At 38.1% G+C, this 26,044-nt stretch overlaps 3 protein-coding genes across 4 annotated transcripts in view; 2 read left to right on the top strand and 1 right to left on the bottom strand.

Annotated features, from left to right (window-relative positions):
- MYLK3 (myosin light chain kinase 3) overlaps nucleotides 1-5,544 on the top strand; it is a 52,454-nt gene extending 46,910 nt beyond the window's left edge. Inside the window, 3 exon segments of the mRNA XM_036752751.1 lie at nucleotides 122-274; nucleotides 2,463-2,595; nucleotides 3,353-5,544. Coding sequence (XP_036608646.1) covers nucleotides 122-274; nucleotides 2,463-2,595; nucleotides 3,353-3,433 — 367 coding nt within the window. The 3' untranslated portion in view covers nucleotides 3,434-5,544.
- Nucleotides 5,545-5,682: 138 nt separating this feature from the next.
- On the bottom strand, nucleotides 5,683-18,432 carry ORC6 (origin recognition complex subunit 6). Of its 2 annotated transcripts, none has more exons than XM_036751941.1 (7): nucleotides 18,037-18,432; nucleotides 15,481-15,610; nucleotides 12,033-12,196; nucleotides 11,680-11,769; nucleotides 7,429-7,541; nucleotides 6,901-6,969; nucleotides 5,683-6,488 (listed from the first exon to the last, which is right to left on the bottom strand). In XM_036751941.1, exons 1-7 carry the CDS (start codon nucleotides 18,099-18,101, stop codon nucleotides 6,370-6,372), a joined length of 750 nt encoding a protein of 249 aa, XP_036607836.1. In that variant the 5' UTR covers nucleotides 18,102-18,432; the 3' UTR covers nucleotides 5,683-6,369. The 2 variants fall into 2 exon arrangements, with proteins under 2 accessions (XP_036607836.1, XP_036607837.1); XM_036751942.1 differs by having other exon boundaries at nucleotides 5,778-6,488; nucleotides 6,901-6,966; nucleotides 18,037-18,161.
- Nucleotides 18,433-18,633: 201 nt separating this feature from the next.
- Nucleotides 18,634-26,044, top strand: part of VPS35 (VPS35 retromer complex component) — a 40,975-nt gene continuing 33,564 nt past the window's right edge. Inside the window, exons 1-2 of the mRNA XM_036751030.1 lie at nucleotides 18,634-18,723; nucleotides 24,864-24,962. Coding sequence (XP_036606925.1) covers nucleotides 18,721-18,723; nucleotides 24,864-24,962 — 102 coding nt within the window. The 5' untranslated portion in view covers nucleotides 18,634-18,720. The remainder of the gene's footprint in view (nucleotides 18,724-24,863; nucleotides 24,963-26,044) is intronic.

The following is a 26,044-nucleotide window of genomic DNA, read 5'->3' as shown; positions in this document are numbered from 1 at the left end:
CTTCTGACCTATAGGGATGTTTTCTTTCACCCCTTTTTTATGCCCATTTGAAGCTTATTAGTTGCTTTTTTTATCACAATGTGCTCTTCCATTTGTTGGTGGGCATCTATTTCCTTTCTAGGCTCAGTGGCTTGTCTCCATTTCTGGGGGAAACAGATGCAGAGACAATGAACTACATTGTGAACTGTAGCTGGGATTTTGATGCTGATGCATTTGAAGGGCTGTCAGAAGAGGCCAAAGATTTCATTTCTAGGCTCCTGGTTAAAGAGAAGAGGTACGTCTTATTGGGGGCAACCATGACCTCACCAAATTGGGAGAACCCCTGGCCCAGGACACTGTGGTAAAGAATGTGATTCATTTCAAAAACCTTGCCTTGCCGCTGTACGATCTGCCGAGAGTAAAAGATCGCATCTTCCTACAGGATAGTTAAGTTTCCCTTCTGGTTCCTCAGTTCACACTTGAAAGCAAGGAGGGGACTGGCAAAAAGGACAAGAGAAAGAATTCAGAAACAATGCCTTCACAGAATGAAAATATTTTCTAAATGCGTGAGACTGATAACTTAAGATCTATGTAAATGCCTAGGCAGGAGGAATATTTGCAAATGGTTGTTATTTCCAAGTAATTACACATGCAAGGGTATTGCCAGGAAGGAGGTTGAGAAACACTGACTTGCCATAATTAGAATAAATGGAAGAAAGGAGGAAAACTTTATTCCTCGGCTGGAAGGGTTGCTTCCCTCTCCCCTCCCCCAACCTTGTTTTTTGTACTTAAAAGCAATAGGAAGCTATGTCAAGTGAATGATATAAGCTCTATCATGAGTAGAAAATGAAAGGCCTCAAGACCAAGAAGACCTCTGGCACATATGTGCTGTGTAGCCTTGGGCAAGTCTTTTAATCTCTTAGGACTTCAGGCAATTAAGATTTTAAGTTGTAGAGAATCGTGGTCTGCGTTGGTAGAGGGTATCCCTTCACCTGGGAGTTCCCTATAGCAATGAAATCTCAGGTCCATTCCCTATCCCTATAAAATGAGAAAGAAATAGTAAGAATTAAAAGTATTTAATATACTGGGGAGTAAAGATCGAGTCGTGTCACTGCCCCTTTTCTAGCTCCATTATCAGCTGGTTTTAGGCAGTTGGGTGGTAGAGTGGATAGAATGCTAGACCTGTGTAGCAGCAATTTGGCTAGCTACAGCTGTAGAGGTGTAAGATGCAACAAGACCCCCAACAAGGGCTGTCAGCACAGCTTCTTTGATCTGCTTTTCTAAGGAAAGTAACTTTAAGGGGTTAACAATCTCCCTTTAATCAAACATACATATATAACTCACCTAGTTCAGGAGGAAAAGCCAGCACCCTGTACTTCAGAGCAAAAACAAATAGAAATTACAAACATCAACACACTGACCTTGTCTGATTCAAATCACAATTCAGTTACCAGGGAAGCATACACATCTGGGTTTACAAGGTGGGGGGTCGGGGGAGAGAGGGCTCTTAACAACGGCTGCCCAGAGTTTCTTCAAGTCACACGACACTCTTTCAGTGAGTGAGAGCCCCAAAGGAAAAAAACGCCAACCTCTGCGTTTATATACCCTGTTCAGAGTCAAAGGCTGTTACAACATGCAACTCAATCCCATGTAACCTAAAAGCTTCTGGCGTCATAAACATGTGACTCAAACCCATGTAAACTAGGCTTTCCCTTGAGGTAAGGAGGTCATCAAAGAAACAAAGGGCAGACTCATCAAGGGTACTTGATTAAATAGGTGCTCCAAAGGAGAAAACGGTAAAAAAATCCCACCTTAATTACTATAACAACCTGGTAAGAGGAAAACCTGAATTCAAATCCTACTTCAGATACCTATTGACTGTGTGACCCTGGGCAAGTCAATTGATTAAAGTCTCAGTTTCCTCATTTCTAAATTAAGGATAACAGCAGCTCTCCCAGGGTTGTACAGAGGGGCAAATGAGGTAAGAGATGTCAAGTATTTTGTAAACCTTAAAGTGTGAAATGACTACTATTTAATTTTTGACTATGAAAAAAAATGTTACCTGTGAGGAGAAATACTTCTAATTCAATTAATCAAGCTTATATTAACTCTTATGGGAAGGCTCAGCTCTTTTGATTCACATGTTTTTTTTCCTTCTCCAAGTTTCATCCCCTTGATACTACAAGTTATCTGTGCCCTTCAAATTACATGGGGTTAGGGAACTTTTATCTAGTTGGCTGTCATGGGAATTTTTAGGGGGAGATTTGATTGAAGTGACTTCTTTTATTGGTACCCACCAATTGCAGAATTTGAGTTGGAAAGGACCCTGGTGGCCATCTTCACTATAACACATAGCTAAATGATCAAAAAGCCACCTGTGGATTAGTTCCACTAGCTTTTGATCAGTCTAGTACCCCAGATCTCTGTACAACCCAAGAGGGCACAACCAATTGTCTAATTTCACCTACTGTTTGGTTTCCCAGTTGTAGAATGAGTGCTTCGCAGTGTCTGAAACACGAGTGGGTGAACAATCTGCCAACCAAAGCCACAAAGTCTAAAGTTCGGCTCAAGTCCCAGATACTGCTACAGAAATACATGGCTCAAAGAAAATGGAAAGTAAGGTTTTGTTGTAGTTCTGTTTCTAAGGAAAAAGAAGCAGGTTCTTTCATGTTTCCTTTAAAAGTACCTTGGCTATATTTGTACTTAATAATATTTTGAATACAAGGGGTCAAAATATTTCTCTTCAAGAAACTTAAGTCAATAGTCTAAAACACTGGTGGCATATTAAGCAAGGGGTGGTACATTTATGTGGATATTTACAACTGAAAATGCCAAGTTTTGAGCACATGCTTTCTATAGTGACAACAAATACCTGAGGTGGGAGTTACCTGGCTGATGCTTCATGCTGCCACAATTTTATTATTTTAATTAATTAAATTAATTTTTCACCCTACCCGCCCTCCCCAGGCTACAATTAAGTGTGGATATGTTTATAGATATATACATACATGTATACATACATACATATACTTTCCCTAACAAATTCTACTTCTGATCTGTTTATATATTTGCGTGTGTCTCTTATTTCCTATCCCTCCTAACTCCTCCAATTTATTTCACCCCAATACCAGGCCCTCCTATAAACTAACCAACACCTAGGCCCTCCCACTGCTCGCCCGCCGCCCCCCCCCCCCCACCCCCCTTCCAGGAAACAAACTAAAAAGTTTGTTATCTAGTTTGGGGTCACTAGCTAAATCAAACAAACAAAACAAGAAATACTTGTTTGACCTCATTTACTTTGATTTTCCCAATCCTTTCCTCATAAATGAAAATTTAGTCTAAAATGCAAATTTTCTCTTTATTTTCTTTCAAGAAACACTTCTATGCAGTGACTGCTGCCAACAGGCTTAGGAAGTTTCCAAGTTGTCCCCAAGCCTCATCTATGCTGCTTTGAAAGTTCTGAAATACTTAGAGCTAGAGATGAAGCTAGGACAGTGAACTCTTTGTCTAGTGATCTAGCCTTTTGCTATTACTGTATTTGATTTCCTGTCTTTTAATTTTGTCTAAGTAATGTTATTACTGTAACCTGTCTTAAATGTGGATGTGAACTTGCTATGTAAGAATTACCTTAAAAACTTTACCAGGTGATAACAGTAGGCATGCTTTAAAATAAAATGGGTTGGGGAGATATGATCCTGTTTTAGGAGTGTGATTAATTTCAATTTTTAACTTGTTCTGAGTAACAATTATAGTAGCATGTGGTACAGGGGGAAGCCATTCAGTATTATTCCCTACATTATAAAGTCGAGATTTCTTATTGTTTTGGATTCTGTGGGTGGTACTGTATTATGAAGTTTCAGAACAGGGGTTCTTAACCTTTTTTTGGGTCATGGCCCTCTTTGGGAGTTTGGTGAAGCCTAGAGACCCCTTCTCAGAAAAATGCTTTTAAATGCAATTAAATTACAGAGAATGACAAAGAAAAGCAATTATACTGAAAGTTAACAAAATATTTTTTAAAAGTTTACGGACCTCAGGTTAAGAACCTGTGCTTTAGACTATAGCAACACTCGTTTAGAAACCATGGGAACTGGTACCAAAAAACAAAGAGATAGACGAGAAGTGTTTTACATATTTTTTTTTCCAAAGGAATGGGGTTGATTGCTGCTCAATTTTTAAGCCAAATTGAGCAGTCAAAACAGCAAGAAAAAGTTCTTATATAGTTCTTTATATGCTTCAAATTTTATACGTGCAGAGAGAGCACAAGAGAAAGAAATGAGAAATACGAACAATAAATGACCTAAATGGTTTTTAACTCAATTTTTGCCTTACCATCCTAAATCTGAGCTCAGTAACTCTTAAGCTTTAGAGCAGTTCTCATTTTTCTCGTCCCACATCACATGAACAAATTTTAGGGGTTTTAGATTTACTAGCAACCTGACTAGAACTTTACTATTTTGAATAGTTTTTCACATAGGAATAGTAGTATCTAAAATTAGGAATGCAAATTGATCCCACAACGCAAATCTAAGCCCCATTTAAAATAGAGAAGACTTTTTTATGCATTTCTTCTACAAAAGTTAATGCCTTTTTAAAAGGTGATGCATTAAAGAAAAAAAAAACCAGCCCGAAACACAAAACTGAGTATAAATAATGAGCATTAATAGAATAAATATCAAGTCTTTGTCAGAAGCCAGGTATTTCTCCTCATTGCTGGTTTTTATTCCTATTCCCAAACCCATCAGTTGTTTCCTTTTCAAGTTCAAGTAGGAAAGCAAGTATTCTGTTGCATGCAGATGCTGGCACTTTTGATCATTGAATGACTTTCCTTCCAAAAGGCAGGGAGGGAATTGCTTTTTTCAGCTTGAGCATAAGCATTAGTATTTTTAGGAAACTAATTTTGTAAACTTCACTTGTAGGTTACAAGGCTAATTATGTAGTCAACGGGAGAGTTGATATTTTTGTCTTATAATTTTTAACCTTGTCCTGCTCAACTGCTCTCCATTTAAAAAAAAAAAAACCTCTAAAATTCTTTAAAAGCACTTTTAGTTACTCCAGGTTCTACACAGGCCATGTATTTTGCAAAACTGGAGCATACCCAAGGGGGCCCATGGCATAGGAGTGCTGGGATTAGATGTAGAAAGATCTCCGGGGCATCCTTGCATTTGTGACTTTGGGCAAGCCCCTTACCCTCTCAGTGCCCCAACACTTAAGAGTTGTGAGCTGCTCATCTACTTTATCAGTTGGGAGTTTCTACATCTGGTGTATATGTCAATAAAATCACAGGTCTACAGCAAATAAACTACACACCTACCCTGAGCATCTAGTAATAAAATCGAATTTTAAAAACTGGATTCGGCAGTTTTTTGTTTTACTCTTTGAACACATGTAATTAGAAGGTAACCAAAGTAAATTTCTATTTGGTACCACTTCCCAGATCTTTTCACCTTCTATGAAGGCCAAACTCCATAGGTTTTCTATTGTTAATGAGTGTTTAAGTACCATTGCATCTGTCAGTTTGTATATATCTGAAGCTTAAGCACAAATAAAACTTGGTTAATTTCTTGATTTTGCAATACTGTCCTTATTTGTAGTATATCATGTGACCGTAAATTTCTAGTAATATGATAGCTAGTATAGCAGAGAAAAATTATTAGGTATTTATAGCAAAACAATGTTCTTTTAACAAAAATTTAAGACATACTGGGCGCAGAAATAAAATTTATTATCTTGGGTTTCAACATTTTATTTAAACTAAAAGATTCTACAGCTCTGAAAAACTGCACAATTAAAAGCAGGCATCAAATAGTCTAAAAACCCATTTGTATTGCTTCAAAATGAGTCACAGGGGTGCGGAATCTGTGTCCCTGAGGCCACATTCAGTCCTTTGACTGCATCCAAACTCCACAGAACAAATCCCCTCAATAAAAGGATTTGTTCTGTAAAACTTGACTTAGTCAAAAGGCAGAATCAAAGGATCTAGAAGGCCACATGTGGCCTGGAGGCCACAGGTTCCCGACCCCTGATTAGTATTTGTCAAAAGTACTAACTACAGTACTAAGTTTCCTTAGACTCCTTTGGAAAAGAACACACACATCGCAGTTGATTGTGTCAAGCTTATTTCCAGTGTCAGGAGCCAGGTCCCATTGCCTCAGATGTGACCTCTGTGCTGCCTTCTCCAAGTAACCTCACCAAAATATGGAAACCCAGAGTGGAGGTGAAAGGGTTTTCCTTGACATAACATGCTTGGTACTGCCCAGGAAAAAGAACCCCAAGCATATTAAGGTAGTGCTTTCAGAATTCTTGCTCAAGAGCAAATGCTAATGACCCATACAAGGCTCACTGGGGAAGAAAGTGTCATGGTTGGTGGCAGGTGCTTTCTGGAAACTGAAATCACTTCTTTTGTGCTTTAATAGCATTTTCTAAAATTTTTCTTTTCCACTCTTCATAATCTTGTTTTAAATCTTCACTTTGCTGCTGCTTACATAGAGATTCTGCTTTGTCCTCTATTTCTGTAGGAAAAATTTTAAGAGATTAAAAAAACCTCAATTTTAGCAACTTAAAGTTTGTCTCTATTTTAAGAAATCAGGACAATAGAAAAATGTCTTGTTTTAAAGTCACTACTCCCAATGCAAGACTAAAAATCTTTCTGAATTTCCATTATTTAAGTTCCTCATATACATGAGCAACAAATTTAAGTAGAAAGCTAGAAGGAGAGTTTTGTTCATTTTACTTATACACATCAACCATTCCAAGAATCCTTCAAACTTTTTCATTGCTTATGGTGAGGACTACCTTTAAAAGAACTTTTTATAAAATGGTTATACCACAGATTTTATTCTAGATTTGATAACAGAGCCTTTAAATAACTGCCAGAGTCTCAATACTCCCTTGAACTAATTTCACAATGACAGCAAGGCTTACCTTTCTTGGAATGTTCAACTATAATCTTCTGTCTTTTGGCTGGTGGAGAAGCCGAACTGCTAGGTTCTTCTTCAAGAAAAATAAAACTGTCATTAATATTATTTCTCTTCTTCCTCCCCACCTCCAGGTATGAATCTTGATTCTAGCATGCTTAAACTCCAAACAATCTTACATTACATTTATGTCATTAATCTAAGGATCCCATCCTTGTAAAATGAGGAGTAAGACTGGGTGATCTTTAAAACCCTTACTAGCTCTATCCTATATCTTGCCTGCCCAAATGCCATTGATTTTATTGGAAGGGGGCAAAAAAGTGAAGACATTTTGAGGTTTTCTTTTAGTTCAGTTTCTCTTGTAAGACAGTATGTTCTAGTTGGCAGATAATTACTACAATAGTCTGACCTATGTACATGAATGGAGCATTTGTCTGAGGGACCAATTTGTATAACACAAGTCTTTGTAACTATAAATGTACAATTGTGGTAACCTGGCCTAAATTCATATAATTATAAATTGTGGAACACTCACCCTTAACTTGTTGTTCAAACTTTTCCAACTGTTTACAGAGTCGATCAAAAATAGCTTTCTTTACACCAGATGTGGCCACCATTTTATCTTTATTCACTTTTATCTTTAGGACCCTACAAAATAATTTATTTTCTTAAAGTGGTTAGATGCCCTTTTCTTGCCACCTACACATCAACAATACTGATGAAAATGATGATAGCTGACATTTCTATAGCACTTTAAGATGAAAAAAAAAACCCACTTTAACAATCATTTGATTCTTAGAACAACTCCACGAAGGAGTACAAGTGTTTTTATCCCCATTTTATATATGATGATACTAGAGAGACATTGAGTGTCAGAAGAAGGATTTGCACTCATATATCTGATGTCCAGTACATTTTTTACCTTGCTTTACTAGTGGAGGTTCGAAGTGTTTAAGAACTGTTTCTCCTTCAGTCTCAGTGTAAAATTTTAGCTTTAAGGATGCTGCCCACCTCATTAATCTATTTATTAATTTTAGTTGTTGGACGGACAAAGTTACTAATAATGGGGAAGGCACATTCTATATCAGAATTTCTGCTCTAAGAGAGGGGCACATGAGAAGACAGAAAAGAATACCAGAATTGCTATATTCATTTCCTTAAATTCTCAGGTATTTAATATATAAAGAACTAACATTTTTGGCGCTCGGCTCATTTCATTTCATTACTTATGTACACTAGTTGGGACCAAAAGAATTTACAAAGTGAGGAGCCCATTCAAATTTTTTGTTGCTTTATACCTGTCTTATACTTCAGACATGTGAGCACATAAGGAATAGACCCAAATTAAATTAACTTCATCCTTTCCTACAATATTGGTTTGGAATTAGTTTCTTCCCCCCATATATGCTAATTAACACTCTCTGCTATATGTAGGTAATAAGGCCAAACAAATCCAAAATCATTTGGCTGGGTAGAGGAATCCACCCCTAAGTTGCTGTTTATTTTTAAGGTGATTTCCAACAGAAAGTAAAGCAAAAAGACCTCTTTAGAAACAGAAACCATGAACAGGTAGTATTTAGGGAGAACCACTGTGGTACAAATCAAAGAACATCAATATATCAGGCATACCAACAAATTAGAAACTGGATCTTTAAGAAGAAATCTAAAAGTCTCAAAAGATACCTATATAATCATTAATATTTTGCTTTTTGGAGCTATAGCTAGCAAACTATTAATCACTGCTAGCTAAATCAGGGATCGGATTTTAATATTCACACGCAGATAGCTTGAGACATTCCTTACATATGAAATGACCACTGTGTAGCTCTGAAAGGGAAGGAATTTCCCTGATGCCACTATAGCTATAGCAAGGAGAGGGATATTATCAGTTAGAATTTGGAATGCATTTCCTGATAGAATATGCCCTAAAGGCTAACTAAGTTCCAAGGCTAAATTCTTAAAATCCTATCTAATATTTAATGTAACTTAAATGACAGTTTCCCATTAAAAAAACAGTAATAGAAAGTATTATAGTTGTGAATATACAACATTTCTGCTGTTCAATGGATCTGTATTCTACTAAATGGCATGAGCACTCCCTCCACTGGTACAGACTGCAAATTACCCTAGCTTTCTCATCTATAAATTCCTCACAGGGATCTATTCAATGCACTGGTAACCTTCTTTTATCTTTTATTTTGTAGGTATCAATACAATAATATATCTGTCCATCTATCATCCTTTCCTCTTCCTACCTGAATAACTGGCCTCTTTTTCCAGCTGTACATGTTCTTGACCATGTTTTTATGTCCATAAGTCATTGTTGATAATAAACTATTGACTATTCCATACAATACGTACTCTTCACACATTTTCCCTTCCCCTTCTGTCACCTGCAATTTGGATTTTTATATGATTGCATTACTCCAAGATGGACTTTTGTGGCATGGGACAATATGGCATCAACGGAAACAACACACAACTTCCTAATCCTCAGTCTTACTCCTAATCAGTTCTGGGCCCAGCTCACTATCCCTCACCAAGATATATTAATGGATTTATCATCCAGACTATGTCATTTACTTTTTTTTCAAACGTGTTTTATTGATGTTCTGAAGGAAAAAAAGCCCAACCAACTGTCACTTCCCAATAATTCCCAATGTCTGCCTTTCCCCCTGTCCCACCAAAACAAATAAGAACAGGTAAACAAAATAAATCGATAATTGGCCATTTATGACAATGTACGCCTCATAGCTCACCTTTCTACTGTGAGTAGGAAAGCATGTTTCACTGTCAGCTCTCTGACATTCTGACTGGTAAGTGTATTATTCAGAGTTCTGATGTATAAGATACCTTCTTTTTAAAAGAAATTTGTTTTATTAAGAATGTAATCATCAAATACTAACACCTCAATATACAAAGAACAGGATTTTATATGAACCCATCAACTTGTTACTTACTTCAGTAAGTACTTTTTTTTTAAGTTTATATTAAATTTAACAAGGTAATAACAAAACTATCCTGTCTCCTTATAAACTGTTTCCTTCTGTGTATTTTAAAACCTTTTTGTTCATGCTCTTTTCTTCATTTTTTTGCATCTTGATCACTATTCATTAGCTCACTACTCCCAAAAGAAATACAGCCAAGCAAAACAAATCAACATCTTGGCAGGTACGACAAAATGTACAGATTATTTTGTACCTCTAGTCCATCACTTCTCTGTCAAGAGAAATGTTTTATGATCAGTCTTCTAAAGTCATGGTTGGTCATAGATTAATTCACTGATTAGAGTTCTGAAGTCTTTGAAAGTTGCTTGCCTTTATGCTATCATAGCCACTGTGTAAATTTTTCTCTCAGTTTTTTTATTTTACTCTGCATCAGTTCATGCATGTCTTCCCAGGTTTCTCTGAATTAGTCTTATTTATCATCTCTTACAATGCAACAATATTCCATTATACTTACGTACCACAATTTATTCAGTGATTCGTCATTTGATGGGTACCTATTTTGTTTCAAGTTCCTTATTACGACAAAAAGTATAGCTATGAATATTTTGGTACACAGCCATCCTTTCCTTCTGTCTTTGAATGTTAAGCCACTCTTACTCTACAAAGAAAGCCTGCTAATCAGAATTACACTTGCAAATAAAAAGCAAATGGTGAAGTGGAAAAAATACTACACAAAGTATCAGAAGATCTGGGTTTGACTCTCACTAAGCATGTAACTTTAGGCAAAACACTGAACCTCCCTAGGACTCAGTTCCCCAATCTATAAAATGAGGAAAAGGATACTTGCACCATTGACTTCAAAGGGTTGTTCAATACTTTTTGTAAATCTTAAAGTACTATGTGGATGTGAGTTATTATCATTTATAGATAACCCCTCTTCCATCTGGATACTGTGCAGGACATTGTCCATAACACCAGTGAATACCTTTGGCAGACATGCTGCCCTGTTTAGTGCCTCACTTTATATTCAGAATATTATTGGACAAAGTTATGTCTGTGGGTGCATCCATCAAGGAAACTTGTATGATCTTAACATATACATGTCTAACACTACGTGAGAGAGGATTCTTTATGGCTAAGTTTGCTTTACCAAGCCAAATGCTTTTATTAAAAAAGTAATTTAAAAAGTACTGTTTCTTGAAACAATATAGAAAGATCTTGTATTTTCTATATCATGAAGTAAATTATGTGACTGTTAAGATGTCTTGAAAATAGTCTGGAAAAGTCTGTCCTATTCTCATGTTACTCAAGAATAGCTTAATATGTACATAGACTATTCTCAAAGATTTTGTTGAGAAAATAGGTGAACAAGTCAAAAGATTCTGATCTCTTCTCAGTTATCTTTATTTCTGATAGTAGTAGCATATATTTCCCATTTTTCTGGAAGCTTTCTTTTTAAGAGGGGTAGTAAGATGCTGGACTAGATGGCCTCTAAGATCATGTGAAATATCTTGAAAATCCATCCTACTGCCTTTAAAATTGTATCACCCTCCAACACAGAATTCTTTTTTATGTATTCGATCAAGTCCAACAGTTCTGACTTAAATGCAAATTTTTGCTTCTTTTATAGAACGAGGGTTTCTGAGAAAGTACAGGTTAAATGTAGTGGTTGTACCACTACCGTTGATGAGAACATCCGCATTATGAGCTAATAGGTTTTGGGGTCACCCTGGGAAACTAACCACCAAACAAGGATTATTTAGTAAGAAAATGTGTTCTGAATTGCAAGTGACTTATAAACTTTGGAAACATAACTCATAAACAAAATATATCCTTACCTGCATGCTGAAAACAGTGTAGCTGTCGTGAAAAGGGGCTTGGACAAATCTAGATCTACCTTCTGTATCGGGGGAAGGCTAGCTTCATACCTATGAGAACGCAATGTTCACAGTATGTTAGAGAAATGGTCCAGGTTCTAAAGTGATATAAATACTGAATAGAATAAACATGATTTCTAAGGCATAATGTAAAAGTACTAACAGCACTAAACGCTGACAATAAGTATGTGTCAGTCTTAAGTGTACCAATAATTTCTACAGACCAAAATTTTACTTAACATATTTTTTCAAATTAAAAGTTCTAATTTGTGAAGCACACTAAGTTTTCATTCACAATTCTTTATTCTCCATACCTCTGTAGTATCTTTGAAGCAATGTTTACTGCCTCCATGCAGTTAAACTGTACTGCTAAGTCTTTTATTCCAAGATTTGAATTCAGGCCCAGCAAACACTCAAAAGACTTAAGACAGCTTTGATACATCTTCTTGTTCAAACCAGAAAGTTTAACTAAGTAAGTCTTCCAAAAAGAAAACATGAACATGATTATGTCAAAAGGTGCAGAAAAAGCTATTACAAAGTATAACACACATTTTTGTTAAAAACCAGACAATGCATAGACATAGAGCAACTTTAAGATACAATTAAAACAAAGCTAACATTATCTACAATGGAAACACTAATGTCTTTCTCAATAAACATAAGAAGCATGGATGCCCCCTTTCCCTACAGCTATTTATCACAGTTCTAGAAATGCTAGTATTAAGACATGAGGAAGAAATTTTAATGCATGAACAAAAGCAAAGAGGAGATAAAATTATCCACCTTTTGCTGGTGGCATATTTAGAAAATCCCAGAAAGCAGACAAAGAAACCGTGCCAGTAGCAATAATAATGCAGAGGGTTACCAAAAAAAAAAATACAGAAACTAATGACGTTTCTATATAGCAATAACAAAATCCAAAAGCAAAAAATAGAAAGGGTAATAACTACAAAATTGGGAGTCAATCTAGCTATGCACACTAAAATTTTATGTAAATACAATTATCAAACACTCTAAAGAAATAAAGAATTATATAATAATTGGAAGGATATTCATTGTTTCTGGTTGGAGGACATCAATATAATAAAAATGACAATACTATCTACGTTAATTAGTAGGCTTAGTGTTATATTAGACTCTCAAGGTAATTATTTATAGAGCTTTAAAAAAAGATTGATTTGGAGGAAGAAAAGATCTAGACTTTCATGAGAAATAATGAAAAAAAGGAATGAAGGAAGAATAATATTTTTAACATTCCTAATTATACTATGAAGCAGTATTCATCAAAACTATTTGATATGGGTTAAAAAACAGAAAAGTTGATCAACGGAATGGATTAGATAAGCAACAATCAGAAACAACTTCATAATGCAGTCTCTTATAAACGGAAAATGTAAATTTTGATCAAGAGCTCCCCATTTGACAAGAATTGGTAGGAAAATGGAAAACATTTTGTCAGGAAGTAAGTTTAGACCAACAATCTTATACTATATTCCATAATAAGATGAGAATGGATACTTGACCTCAATATCGTTATTTTACTGCATAATCACCGCAGATTTTATGCTAAATTTTTTGCAAAAAAGTGAGGTGCAACTATTATGGGAAGTACTTTCATTTATTACTAACCATATAGCTGGCAGATGAACTGTACAGTTTACCTAATGCAGGAAGATGCAAATCTTACCATATCAGGTGACTTACTTATGGCAGCTTCGTTTGCCTGCCTGCTCCCCTTGTGCCTACATGTTTTCATTGGGCTGAGTGACAAATACTTAGTACTGCAGCGCTTTAAACATACCATTCAAGTTGGCTTTCTGAAATGTACCGACAATGCTCCTGTGCCAAGTGGCTCATGGCTCCCAATGCATGAGAGCCAAATCCATATGCCACTGGTGAATACACTGCTGCTCTGTTTACCTTTTAAGTGGCTTGACAAACAGAATTATATCATGTGACGATTACATGATAAAAAGCTGTAAACAAATTTTTGGACTGAAAAAAACAAACAAACAAACAAACCCAACAAAAACAAAACCAAAAAACCCCAAACCAAAAAAACCCATACTGCAACAATTATGCAGTAAAATATGGTATTAAAGACCACAGATCTATGGCTAGGGAGAGAGTTCTTAACATGTGACAGGAGACAATCACAAAAGATGAAATAAAAAATTGGATGACATGAAGCTGAAGAACTTTTGCACAACCAAAATGAATATAACTATAATTAGGAGAAAAACATTGAATCAAATTTCTCGATGACCAAGATGTACAGGGCACTAACACAAATTTTTAAGACCAAGAGCCATCCTTCAATGGGTAAGTGGTCAAAGGGCATGAATAGATTTCCAAAGAATTCTAAACATTGGGTTAATGAGTTTAATTATTTTTTATTCTTCCTTATCTAGTTTGTTTTATCAATCTATTTTCCTACTTTTACCCATAAGAAGTATAGCTTCAAGTCTTTAATAAGAGAAATGGGAATGAAAACAACTCTACTATGTACTATATACCCAGCAAATTTGCAAAGACAAAAGAAGCACAATCAATATTGGAGGAGGTTGTGAACAAACACAATAAAATGCTTTTGATGCAGTGTGTAAAGCAAATTTATACTAAGAAAGTACTTAAAATGTCTGTATCTTCAGCCCTGAGATTCCATGCTGGACACATACTTCAGAGAGGTCAATATCAAAAACAAAGACCCAACATGCACCAAAATGTTTATAAGCAAAGAATGAAAAAAAGCAGATGCTCATTGCTTGGAATATGGCTAAATACTGTACATGAATGTCATGGAATGTTACTGTGCTGTATAAGAAATATGAATATGAAAAGATGAATATGAAAGTGAAGTAAGCAGAACCAGGAAAACAATGTAAACAGAGAGAAAAAGAACAAAACAACCTGAAGAGTCACAATGACCAAGCACAGCACCAAAGAAGATATGAGAAGATGCCCATGCCGGCTTCTCCACAGAGGGAGGGGACCCCCAGTACTAGAGTGCTGCACAGAATATCAGATCTTTCTGATATGTTTGTTGGTTAGTTTTGCTGAACCATTTTTCTTCCTCTCATTTTTTTTTAAAAATAAGGGATGGCTTTCTGGGAACTGTTGGGGAGGGACACAGTGGAAAATGTTAAGTAATATGAAAACAAAAGATATAGATAAAATTTTACTTTTAAAAAGATACCCATGTCATTTTACACAGAGATCCTACATATGCCCAGAGGAAATTAAAGATAGAAAGACATGTTATAATATTCATAACATTACCTTTTACGGTAGCAAAAAACTGGTAAGAATAGCTAAATAAGCTGTGGTACATGAATATATGGAATATTACTGTACCATAAGAAATGAAAAATATGAAGAATCCTGAGAAGCATCTGAAGAGTTACAGAACTTGTGCAGAATAAGGAAAATATTATGACTATAATAATGTAAATAGAAAGAGCAAGAACAAAAAAAGAAAGCTGTATAATTTATGACCAAGCTTGCTCTCAGAGATGAGAAAAGGAACTTCTTTTCTTTTCAAACATTTATTAAATACCATTTATGTGCAATGTAGTATGTTGGGCACTAGCAGACAGAGAAAGAGGACACAATCTTTGCTTCTAAGGAATTGTATATTCTAGTAGAGACACATAAGACATATCAAATAACTATGGTTTAAATAATTTGTACCCTTAGTTAACTTAAGAACAAGAGGCAAGTACATGGAAAAGTCATCATGATCACAGTGAAAGGTCCACTTACTCTGTCTAAAGGCCATCTCATGCTGGTGGCAGCAAGGTCCAGACACATGACTGCATTACTTGTTTCTGTTGTATGAGCAGACAGTCCAGTACACTTTACTTGGGACAGTCGCAGGTACTCCTCAGCTTTCCTATATTATAAATTAAATTTATAGAGTATTTTCTAATGACCTTTCTTAATAATGGAGGTAGAAGTTTAGTAAATACATTTCGCCATGGTTCTACTGTGCCTGCAAGCTAAAGTCACAGAATCCTACAGAGTCCTTCAAAGTGGTCATCGTCGTCATTGTCATCGTCACCATCATCACTATCACCATCATCACACTTATATGGTGCTATCACAATTTATACAATAACTTCATCACCACGATCTGCAGAATAGTAAGGGCAGTTTTTACTCTCCCTCCCCCCTTTTCTAAACAGATGAGGAAATTGAGACTCAAAAGTAAAGTAAGTTGCCCATAGCTATGTGGTTGTGCTCTGAGTCAGGTTCATGTGATGCATCTTCTGCTTCTTAGGATTCCCTTTTAGACACAGGGAGCAGTGAAGTATTGAAAAAGGCACTGGCTTTGGAAAATGAAGTCTGGGTTCTAGCAATAAATTTCAACAACTTTGGGCAAGCCACTTCTGGGACCTAGTTTCCTCATTTGCAAAATATGTTGGGGTGGGTGGGGTGAGTGGGCTAGAGAATCTAAGTCCTATGAATGATTATTAATATTTTCCCACAAGCAAGTCACTGAAGCAGGAATACCTTCAGGACTCTTGACAAATGGTTATCCTCCCTTTCCCCTAAAAGACTTCCGGTGATAGGAAGCCCTCTCAAATCCCATTCCACTTTGGGACAGCTCTAATTATTAGGAAATATCTCCTCATATCAGTAAAAATCTGCCAGGCTACATCTTGCATACAGTATTCCTAGTTCTTTCCTCTGGGGCCAAATAGAACAAAACCAATCGCTTTTCCATATGGCAGACCATAAATATTTAAAGGCAGCTATTTGATTCCCTTCAAGTTTCTTTTCCAGGTTTAATATCCCCAGTCCCTTCAACTGCTCCCCATACAGCACAGTCTCCAGTCCCTTCACTGACCTATGGTGCCTCTTCAGCTTGTCAATTATCTTTTCAAAAGAAATTAATCCTTCAGATGTGTTGTGGTAGCACAATAGGGCAGAATATCATTGCCCTCATTCTAGACACCCTTTTTAAGCAGCTTAAAAAGTGGCAGCTTTTTTGGCTACCCCATCACATTGTCACCTAGTATAAATGAAGAAGAAAAACAATTACAGTGAGGGAGCATGGTATCGAAGAAGAGATATGAGAAGCCACCACCCACTTCTTGGCAGAGGACCCTGAGGATAGACCACTACATCTAATACTGCACCATTCTGATAGGTTAGTTCCTTTTGCTGAAAACTTTTCTTCTTCCTCGATTTGCTGCTGATGCTCCCCCTTCTTCCCCATCCTGGCCGTCTTCCTCTGGCCAAGGTCCTCTTTTATTAACATAATAAGTTAAGAACCAGGAGGAACCTTGGAGGATCCTGGAGGAAGCGTGGTGTAGTGGAAAGCTCTGGAGGTGAAGGACTTGGGTTCAAATTCCACCTCTGACCTTTCTAGCTACGATCTTGACAAACAACCTCTATGGGACTTACTAAGTTTCTTCGTTTGTAAAAAGGAGAAGTTAGAGAAGGTGGCTTCTTAATAATGCCCATCTGGCCACGGCTCTTTCAGCTATGAATTATGTGATCTAGGGGAGCCACCTCACTTTAGAGAGTAGGAAACTAGGGCCCAGGTAGATTCCTTTCAAGCTCTTAAAAGCATCTTTTCTTTCCCCGTAGGCCTCGTAAGCTACGAATTTCTTCCTCAAATCTGAATAACTGAGTAAAGGGCAAATTAAAGGCAGCTTGATGCTGGGTGGGTAGAAGTGAGCTGGGAGTCAGTAAGACCTGGGTTCAAGGGCCACCTCTGACACATATTGGCCGTGTGATCCTAGGCAAGTCACTTATTCTAGGTGCCCCAACCAACCCTCGAAGACTAGAAGTGGCAGAGAAGACTCCATACAGGAAGTAACTCCCACCAAAGACCCAGATACTTTTCTTGTTTGTTTGTTTGTTTGGTTCAGTTGTGCCGGACTCTTCGGGACCCCGTTTGGGGTTTTCTTGGCAAATATATTAGAGAAGTTTGCCGTCTCCTTCTCCAGCTCATTTTACAGATGAGGAAACCGAGGCAAACAGGGATAGGTGACTTGCCCAGGGTCACGCGGCTAACGTGAGGTCGAATCTGAATTCAGGTACTACAGACTCCAGGCCCGACGTGCCTCCAGTCCACCGCGCCACCAGGCCGCCCCCGAAGACCACATAGGTCGGGTTAAAAGTAAAAGTAATGACAATAACTCCTGATTGTCATGAATTGTTTCCTGGATGTTTTCCCGGGGGCTTCTTCAAGGAAATTAGGGGATCGCAACGGTCTCTCCACAAAGCCGGCCCCGCGCCCTTCGGGGTCTTTTCGAGGAGCACCCCGCCCCACCCCCCGGGCTCCGGGGGCCTGGCCCCGCTACTCACCTCAAGACGGAGGGGTCCGTGATGCCTAGACGAGGTGCGAAACGCTCAATGGGCCCGGGCTCCATGGCGCACGGCTAACGGAGATAGCCCGCGAACCTCCCGGCAGAAGGACGAAAGGCGCGCGCCTCGCGGCCCTCCCGCCAACGAGACCCGGGCCCGACCCCCTGGGCGAGACAGCATTGGCTCCGAGAACAGAGCAGCTTCTCCGCACGAGCCAACCCGCATCCTCCACCTGCGCCTGCGTACTGGAGGTACTCTCCAGGGATGGGTGTGTGCTAAGCCGCAGGAGGATCTAGCCCACCTTTTCGTGTCTTCCTTCCTGCCCAACGCTCCGTCGCCCCGGGCGGGTCAGATGATTCGCTGTCCTCGCAGCCGACTCTGTACTTCCTAGTATTCAGGTGCCTCCCTACGTCTCTCCTCCCACGGCACACCAAGGCCACGCCCCCTCCTTTCCTCCTGGCAGAGCGATTGGCTTCTATTCTTGTCCTTTAGAGCGTTCTTTGGGAGATGAAGACCAATGGGAGAACTCGACCCCAGTTCCTGGGCGTGGGCCAATGGAGGGGTGTGGAGGGGTGGAGCGCGGGGAAGTGGAAAGGCGGGGCCTCGCGGGGCCGCAGCGTCACATGACGGCGCGGGGCTCGACGCGGGGCTGGTGCTGCTTGCCGCAGGCTCCGGGCAGTCGCCATGGTGAGTGTTGAGAGGGGCAGCGGGGACCCCTAGAACCAGTCCTTCCTTCCATTCCTCCCCCGCCTGTAGTCCGGCCTTGTCTGGCCAGCGGGGGCCCAACGGGCCGGTGATGGGGTGGGCTGATACCGCCTGGGCTGGGTCGGCCTGGGGGCTGCTAAGCGAAGGCCGCAGGCGGGGCCGCTTCCCGGGAGGGAGGGGGCGTGGGGTCCCAGGTCGCTGCGGCCCTCTCCGGGTGGGCAGCCGCTTGCCTCGCGAGGGACTGCTGCATCCAGGGAGCGGGAGCGATGGGCGGCCTCGAGGCCGGGGAGGCTCCTGTCATCACACCGCTGCAGCCGCCCCGCGGTCGGGAGGAGCCGATTACCACACCGCCGGGCGAGGGCCGCGGAGCGACCGCCGTCCTGCGGCTGAAGGGAAGCCCGGGGTCCGCAGACGGACAGGCAGGGCATGGGGCCGTCCATTTCCCGAGCTCCAGCCCTCATCCGCCCTTTGTGCCCTGCACAGTCTGGGCCGTCCTGACTTTGCTTTCTGCGAGTCGGGAATGAATAAAAGGCTCAGTGCCCTTGCCTGGGCCAGTCCCGCCACGTACATCTGTCAGACCTGTCCTAATGTCAACCGAGAGCCACCCCTCCTCTAAAATCGGTAGTGGCCAAATGAGCCACGAGCGCGGTGTACCTCGACAGTGTCAGTGTCACTTCCACTTCATTTCTAGAGAAAAAGAGGTCCTCCTGTTTTTTTATTTTAACTAGACGTGCCATTCTCTAACTCTCCCCACCTCACACCTAAATAAAATAAAATTCAAGCCTTTTACTTGCTTGGGACTCCTTATTACCTTCTGAATTAGGTTCCGACTACTCTGCCAGGCATTCAAGGCCCTTTGTAACCCAAAGGCAGGGTCTACCTTTCCAGCCTTATTTCCAGTTTCCTTGCATGCCCTCCTTCTACCCCTGACCCCCACCTCCAAACTGCTTCTCTTTGTCCTGCAACGAGCTCTGCGTTCTCAGGACTCCATTGCTTTGCTCAACCTGTTTGTCATGTCTGGAATGCCCTCACAGTCTTTTTACCTGTTGAATTTTACCCATCCTTTACAGGGGAACTTAGATATCACCTTCCTAAAGAGGTTTTATAGCACTGTGTTTTGAAGTTCTTAAATGTGTGCTCATTTTTGGTACCCTAGCTTTCTTTTAGATTACTATGAACGGGTGGGACTTTACCTCTGTAATGCTTAGCATAATACTTATGAACGCAAGTAGTTGCTTAATAAGTGTTTTATTGTTTGTGATCTCTCTAAAACCAACGTATTCCATTTAGCCAACCTTAGTTACAGTAGCAAATCATGGTGGAACTGGTGATAAATAAACTGTAACTTAAAAAATCCATCTGTATTGGTTATTATACGTCACTTCCCTGTCTTGGAGTTTGACTTGTCTTTTGATCACATTCTATGAAAAAGTATCTTCTAATGTTTGTGTTAGTCAAAATGACCTAATTATCTACCTTAGGGAGATTTGGTATATTTGAAATTAAGCTTTTCTCTAGTTAACTTTATAAAACATTTCACCTTAACATAGAATTAAATTCGACATGTTATCACTCGTACAATGGGTTGTTGTTCTGTTGTCCAACTCTATGATTCCATTTTGGGATTTTCTTGGCAAAGATACTGGAGTAGTTCGCCATTTCCTTTTCCAGCTCATTTTATAGATGAGGAAACTGAGGCAAACAGGGTTAAGTGACTTGCCCAGGGTCACACGGCTAAGTGGCTGAGGCCAGATTTCAACTCCTGAAGATGAGTCTTCCTGATTCCAGGCCCAGTGCTCTACGCACTGTATCACCTAGCTGCCCATAATGAGTTGTAAAGTACATTAATTTTGACTAAATGGATTAAAATATGTGTGTTCCCCTCTCCCCCAAGATGGGGGGGGACTTTCAAGAGTTTAGCTTCCATCTACTCATTATATATTTTTATGTACATGGTTGTTTACATCTTGTTTACCCCTTTAGAACGCGAGTTCCTTGGGGGCCGAGACTTTTTTTTGTCTTTCTTTGTATCCCTGGGGCTTAGCCTGGTGCTGGTATTAAAGCAAGTGCTTAAACAATTGTTGACTGACTGATAGGAGACTTCACTGGTGTTTTTCAATTTCTGATGGGCTTTTATTGACATGACTTCTGGCAGACAGGCAGTGTGGCATAGAGGAAAGGATTGAATTGGGAATCAGGAAGCCTGGGTTCTGAAGCTGCCTCCGTGGCCTTGCCACTAACTAGCTATGTGACCTTGGAGAAGTCCCTCAATCTTTTTGCTTCGCAGCCTTCTCATTTGTAAAATGAGATTACAGTAGATGTACCCTAAGGTTCTTTTCAGCTTAAACATTTTTGTGTTTTTATTTTCTTAATGTTGAACCCATTTTCTTGGGAATTAAGTTATGGATAATTTGTCAGAAAGTACATTTATGATAGCTGAATTAAAATTGTATTATAACATTACTATTATAGGTTATTGCAGAGAAACCTATTCTTTATATCTAAAATTTGTAAATAGGGGAAAAGAGATTTTGTCAGAATGAGGAACTTTTGTCGTGAGAACTTAATCCATCATTGCAAATTGCTTTGCTTATGACTTAGATAACCTCTGTATGCCTCAGGTATCTCCCTAGGACTTAAGTAAGCCTAACTCTCTAACTCTCGCGCCTGCTGCTCTTTGTAGCCGTATTAGAAGGAATCAGTTTGTTTTGGAAAGTAGCATGCAATAGTTTTATTGAATTAAATTTGTAAATATTTAGAGTGATAAGCACCTAAGAAATATCTGGAGAAACTTACAAACAGAAAGCCTAAAACTATGTTGAAGGAGTGATAACAAAGAGATACTTGGGAAGTGACAAGCTTTTTTGTGGGGCAAGGTGAAACATTTTCTTGGATTGTCAGTTCTGTATGGCTGCTTTTTTATGTTTTTTTCCCCCTCTAATATCAATGGCACGATTTTTCTGTGTCATTGTCTGTGTTATTTACTGAAGCCTTTATTTTGTACCTTGTTATATATATATATATATATATATATATATATATATATATATATATATATATATATATATATATATATATATATATACCTTTTCAAATTAATTAGATATTGGTATTTAAGGGAGAGCTTTGGTTAGAGAGCAGCATCTGAGGAACATCATATTGAGAAAAGGGCACAAGATTTATAATCTTTGTGAATATGATCTGTGTTAAATTTCCTTTAATTCTCACTTATTGTTTTATTGGGAAGTTTCATTTGTTTTTGTCCTGGGTGATTGGCTACAAAAGAGATTTTTAAAAGCCTTAAAAAAGATAACATGATTTTTTTGCAACAAAATTTCAGCTATAGCAAAACTTCGCATTATAACAGTTTCTGTTCAATAACTTTAATAACCAGTAATCTATACTACTTAAGTTATAATATATTTGAGTGGTGTAAAGAATAGAAAATCCCACTTGATGCTTTTTTAATGCTATTGACTTGTAGGGAGGAGCAAAAGACATCCTTTGAGGTTATTCTCCAGCAAGTTGTTTGTAATATACATGTTAAAATTATACCAAATTTCTTGACATATAAGATGGCCACAGATCCTCTGAGCACCAAATGAGACATAAAACGGAGATATGCTAGCTAAAGGTGTTTGACAGGATTATGGAGGGTGTTTTGCCTCATGTCCAGTGGAACAGGGGTTCTGTATAGATGATTGAGGTCCGCATTGTGCATATTATGTTGAGCCTTGCTATACAGAGCTTCCTCAGTGAAGTCCCGGGTTATTGAAGAAATTGACCTAGTAATCTATCCATCCAGTAGAAGTCAAGTGGGTGAAAAATAGAATGCCACAAAAATGAAATGTAGGAAGATGCCTACAGGTCTGTTTCTTTGTCATTGTCTCAGTTACCTACAGTTAAGATAACATACTTTGTTTATGTGGTGATGTGTAAAGAATCTTATAACATCAAAAGCTTAAAGCTGTCTTTACATAGTGTTAGGACTCTAATATTAATAGCATTATGGCCTCTTTAAGTTAAGTGTAAAGAAATTTTACTTTCATTGATTTTGTGTGTACAAGTGTCTTAGGGTAACAAAAAAGCTATTTACTAGAGTGTCTGAAAATTAAATGGAATTTTGCTTCTTCCTAATATTATTATGCTACATTCTTTCTGTTCTGCTCCCTAAATTAATGTGAGAGAAACTTTCTCCCTTCAGTGGATCAGAGTTGAACAGAACCTCACAAGTCATCTGGTCCATCTAGTCCACATACCTGACAAGTAAACATTGCCTTTGTTTGACCTGGGAGATGCAAACCACTATCTTCTGTGGCGATCCATTCTACCTTTGGATAACAATAGTTGTTAGGAAGCTTTACTGTTTTGTTTTAAAAATAACAATTGCGGACAACTTCCAGACTCGAAAGATAAAATATTTAACTTGCTATTATTTTTCTTCAGGAAAATTATTAACTGGTATAAGATCTAGTAAAACAACTTGGAAAAACTTTTAAAATGATAATATTTTGCTGCCCATGGGTATTCTTTAGGCCACTTTGATGAATATGACATTCTTGAGAAAACCAGAATCCAATGCTAAATTGGATTTTAGATTGAATATTTCCTTCACTGTGGCCTCAGAATTGATTGATTTGGTAGTCTTAACTAATATACTTTATGTTTATTCATGAGTTCTTGTTCTCTAGGTTCACTTTTATTCTGTGTAAAAAGCACTGCTGTTTTATACCATTGGAAAATTTGTTTTAAAACATTTGTTTAAAATTATTTTTAAAATGATTTTAAAATTGTAGCATTTTAAATTTTTAGCATTTTACACTAGTTTGAGGCACAGGCTGTATACATAACACTATGTAATTTTTGACCTTAAAGACTAGGTCATTATAAATTAAAGATTAATGTTAATATATCCCATTGGCGAAAGTAATAGTAACATCATAGGATGATAGATTTAGAGTTTTAGACACCTTATTTAGTCCAGTCCCCTAATTTTACAGATTAGGAAACTGAGGTTGGGAAGTAGTAACTTGCCCGGGATAATCCAGGGAAATAGTAGAGCTGAGATTATAGCAAAGGACCTTTAACTCCAAATTCAGGGTCCTTTATACCATATCACTTTACCAAATAAACAAAATATCTGCCTTATAGTTGATTTTGCAGTATTATAATTCTTTATTATGCAGTCTTGTATACTTTAGAAAATACAGTGTTTTGATTTTTATAGCACCTTCATGCTTACTAAGTGATTTGCTCACAACAATTCTGGTGATAAGTAGTTGAGCATTATTTTCATCTGTTTTACAGATGAGGAAATTGAGGGTCAGAGAACCTGTGACTTGCTTATAGTTATACAAGTTTTAAGTGGTAGAGTCAAGGACCTGAACCAAAATCCAGTGTTCTTTGCATTATAGTTATGTTTCTGTCTAATTGAAATGATGTGGAAAGGACTTCCATCATTAGTAATGAAAAGTAATTGCAGTTTTAAAATTGTCAACTTTACTTAATATTAGAGGTTTCGTGAGATCAATTGAATCACATTATATAATATTTTAAAATCTTGTTTCCCTCATGCCTCTCTTCCTTTCTTATATATTGCTTAAGGAAGGGGACAGTACTTGCACAATTTAGTTACTGGATCCATGATTTCTCTGGATGAATTTGGATGAAACGTGGATGAGAAAAAGACCCTTTGATTAGTAGGAAATGATACTGTCTGCAATTTATTCTGGACAGCACCTGAGGAAGGAACTGTATTGGTAGAATAGCTGTGCCCATGGTGATTCATAATGTGTTAGCAGAATGCAAGCATCCTGAAACCAGCAGCACATGCTTCTGAGAGCAATCTGCTGCAGAGATGTGGAGTCAGCTTCGGAAGCAGAAGCATTTATCATAGATATGACTGCTCTCCCTTAGCAACCTCAGGTCATTAGCTACTATGTGAATATGGACATAGCATTCTGTTCAGAGGTTTGTAAGCAAAAAAGCAGAGGTGATTGTTTCTGGGAGGTAGAATGGACCTTAGAGGAACCTAGAAAAGGTGCTATGGCTAAAAAGTGTAGTGATATGTATTTGGCAGGGAAAGAGTGGGGTAAAATTTTTAATTGTTTTCCTTTTTTCAGCCTACAACACAGCAGTCACCGCAGGATGAGCAGGAAAAGCTCCTAGATGAAGCTATTCAGGCTGTGAAGGTTCAGTCATTCCAGATGAAACGATGCCTGGTAAGAATGATGTTGGAGAGATTCTTGTAACTCACTTTTGTCATGTGTAATGCTTGTTACATTATTGTTTCAAGGAAACTTATCTTTGTCATTAAAAATCATGTCTTTGTTATTATGAACTTAGTTATTAATTTATTTTTTGACGTCAGATAAACAAAAAAGGCTTATATTTTAATCCATGAAGTCTTATAGTTTTTATAAGTGTATATTCACTAACAAGGTAATAACAATGTTGCCATGTGTTTTTAAGATATCTTATTGATAGTCTTTTATTTATTTTGCACCTTTATTGTGAACTCATCCCTTTATCTCCATGTAATTAATAAGAATAGTCAAGCAAAACAAATCAACACATTGGCCAGTCTGGAAAAAAAATTTCTATTGCATTTGATACTCCATCACCTCTGCCAAAAGGCAGGAAACAAAGAAAATTTGTATTTTAAATGCTCACATTCCGAAGCACCATGTAGAACAATTTAAATAGGCACTGCCACTGTCTTCTAGAAACTTACAACTTGAAACAGTCATTGGTGATATAGGCAAATGGATAGTGTGGAAAAAGGCAAACAGGTATAGAGAAAGGGCTGTGTGATATACATAACACATTTACATCTTTGAGAAAAACATACAACCTAGTTTAAATTTTGGTAACAATCTGTCTTTCCCAGTACCACGTTATTTAGCTGTTTGTGAATTGTGTAGTGTGGTTTTTGTTGTTGTTGAGTACATTTCAAGAACATTTTTATTCTTCCCTCAATTATGTTTAGTCATCTCTATTGAGGAAACTGTTTGGGAAAGGGATCATAGATAGAGAACAAGAAGGAACCTTAGGTGATCCAGTCCTTATTTTATAGATAAAACCATATTTTATAGATGAGGAAAGTTAAGCCCAGGAATTGACAAAGTCATGCAGGTATTACGTTGTATGTTTATACCAACATTTTTATTTCCATAGCTAAAGAGTTGACTAGAAAAGATAATTACTGTAGAAGCTATAGAGTTGTTTGGTTTCAGGTTCTTAACGACTCTGAAAAGTAAATGTTTACCTTTTTTACAAGTATCTGCCCTGCCCCCTTATGTGG

The sequence above is a fragment of the Trichosurus vulpecula genome, chromosome 3 (assembly GCF_011100635.1).
Source record: "Trichosurus vulpecula isolate mTriVul1 chromosome 3, mTriVul1.pri, whole genome shotgun sequence".
Lineage (NCBI taxonomy): Eukaryota > Metazoa > Chordata > Mammalia > Diprotodontia > Phalangeridae > Trichosurus > Trichosurus vulpecula.
This window is presented reverse-complemented; position numbering and strand designations above follow the sequence as displayed.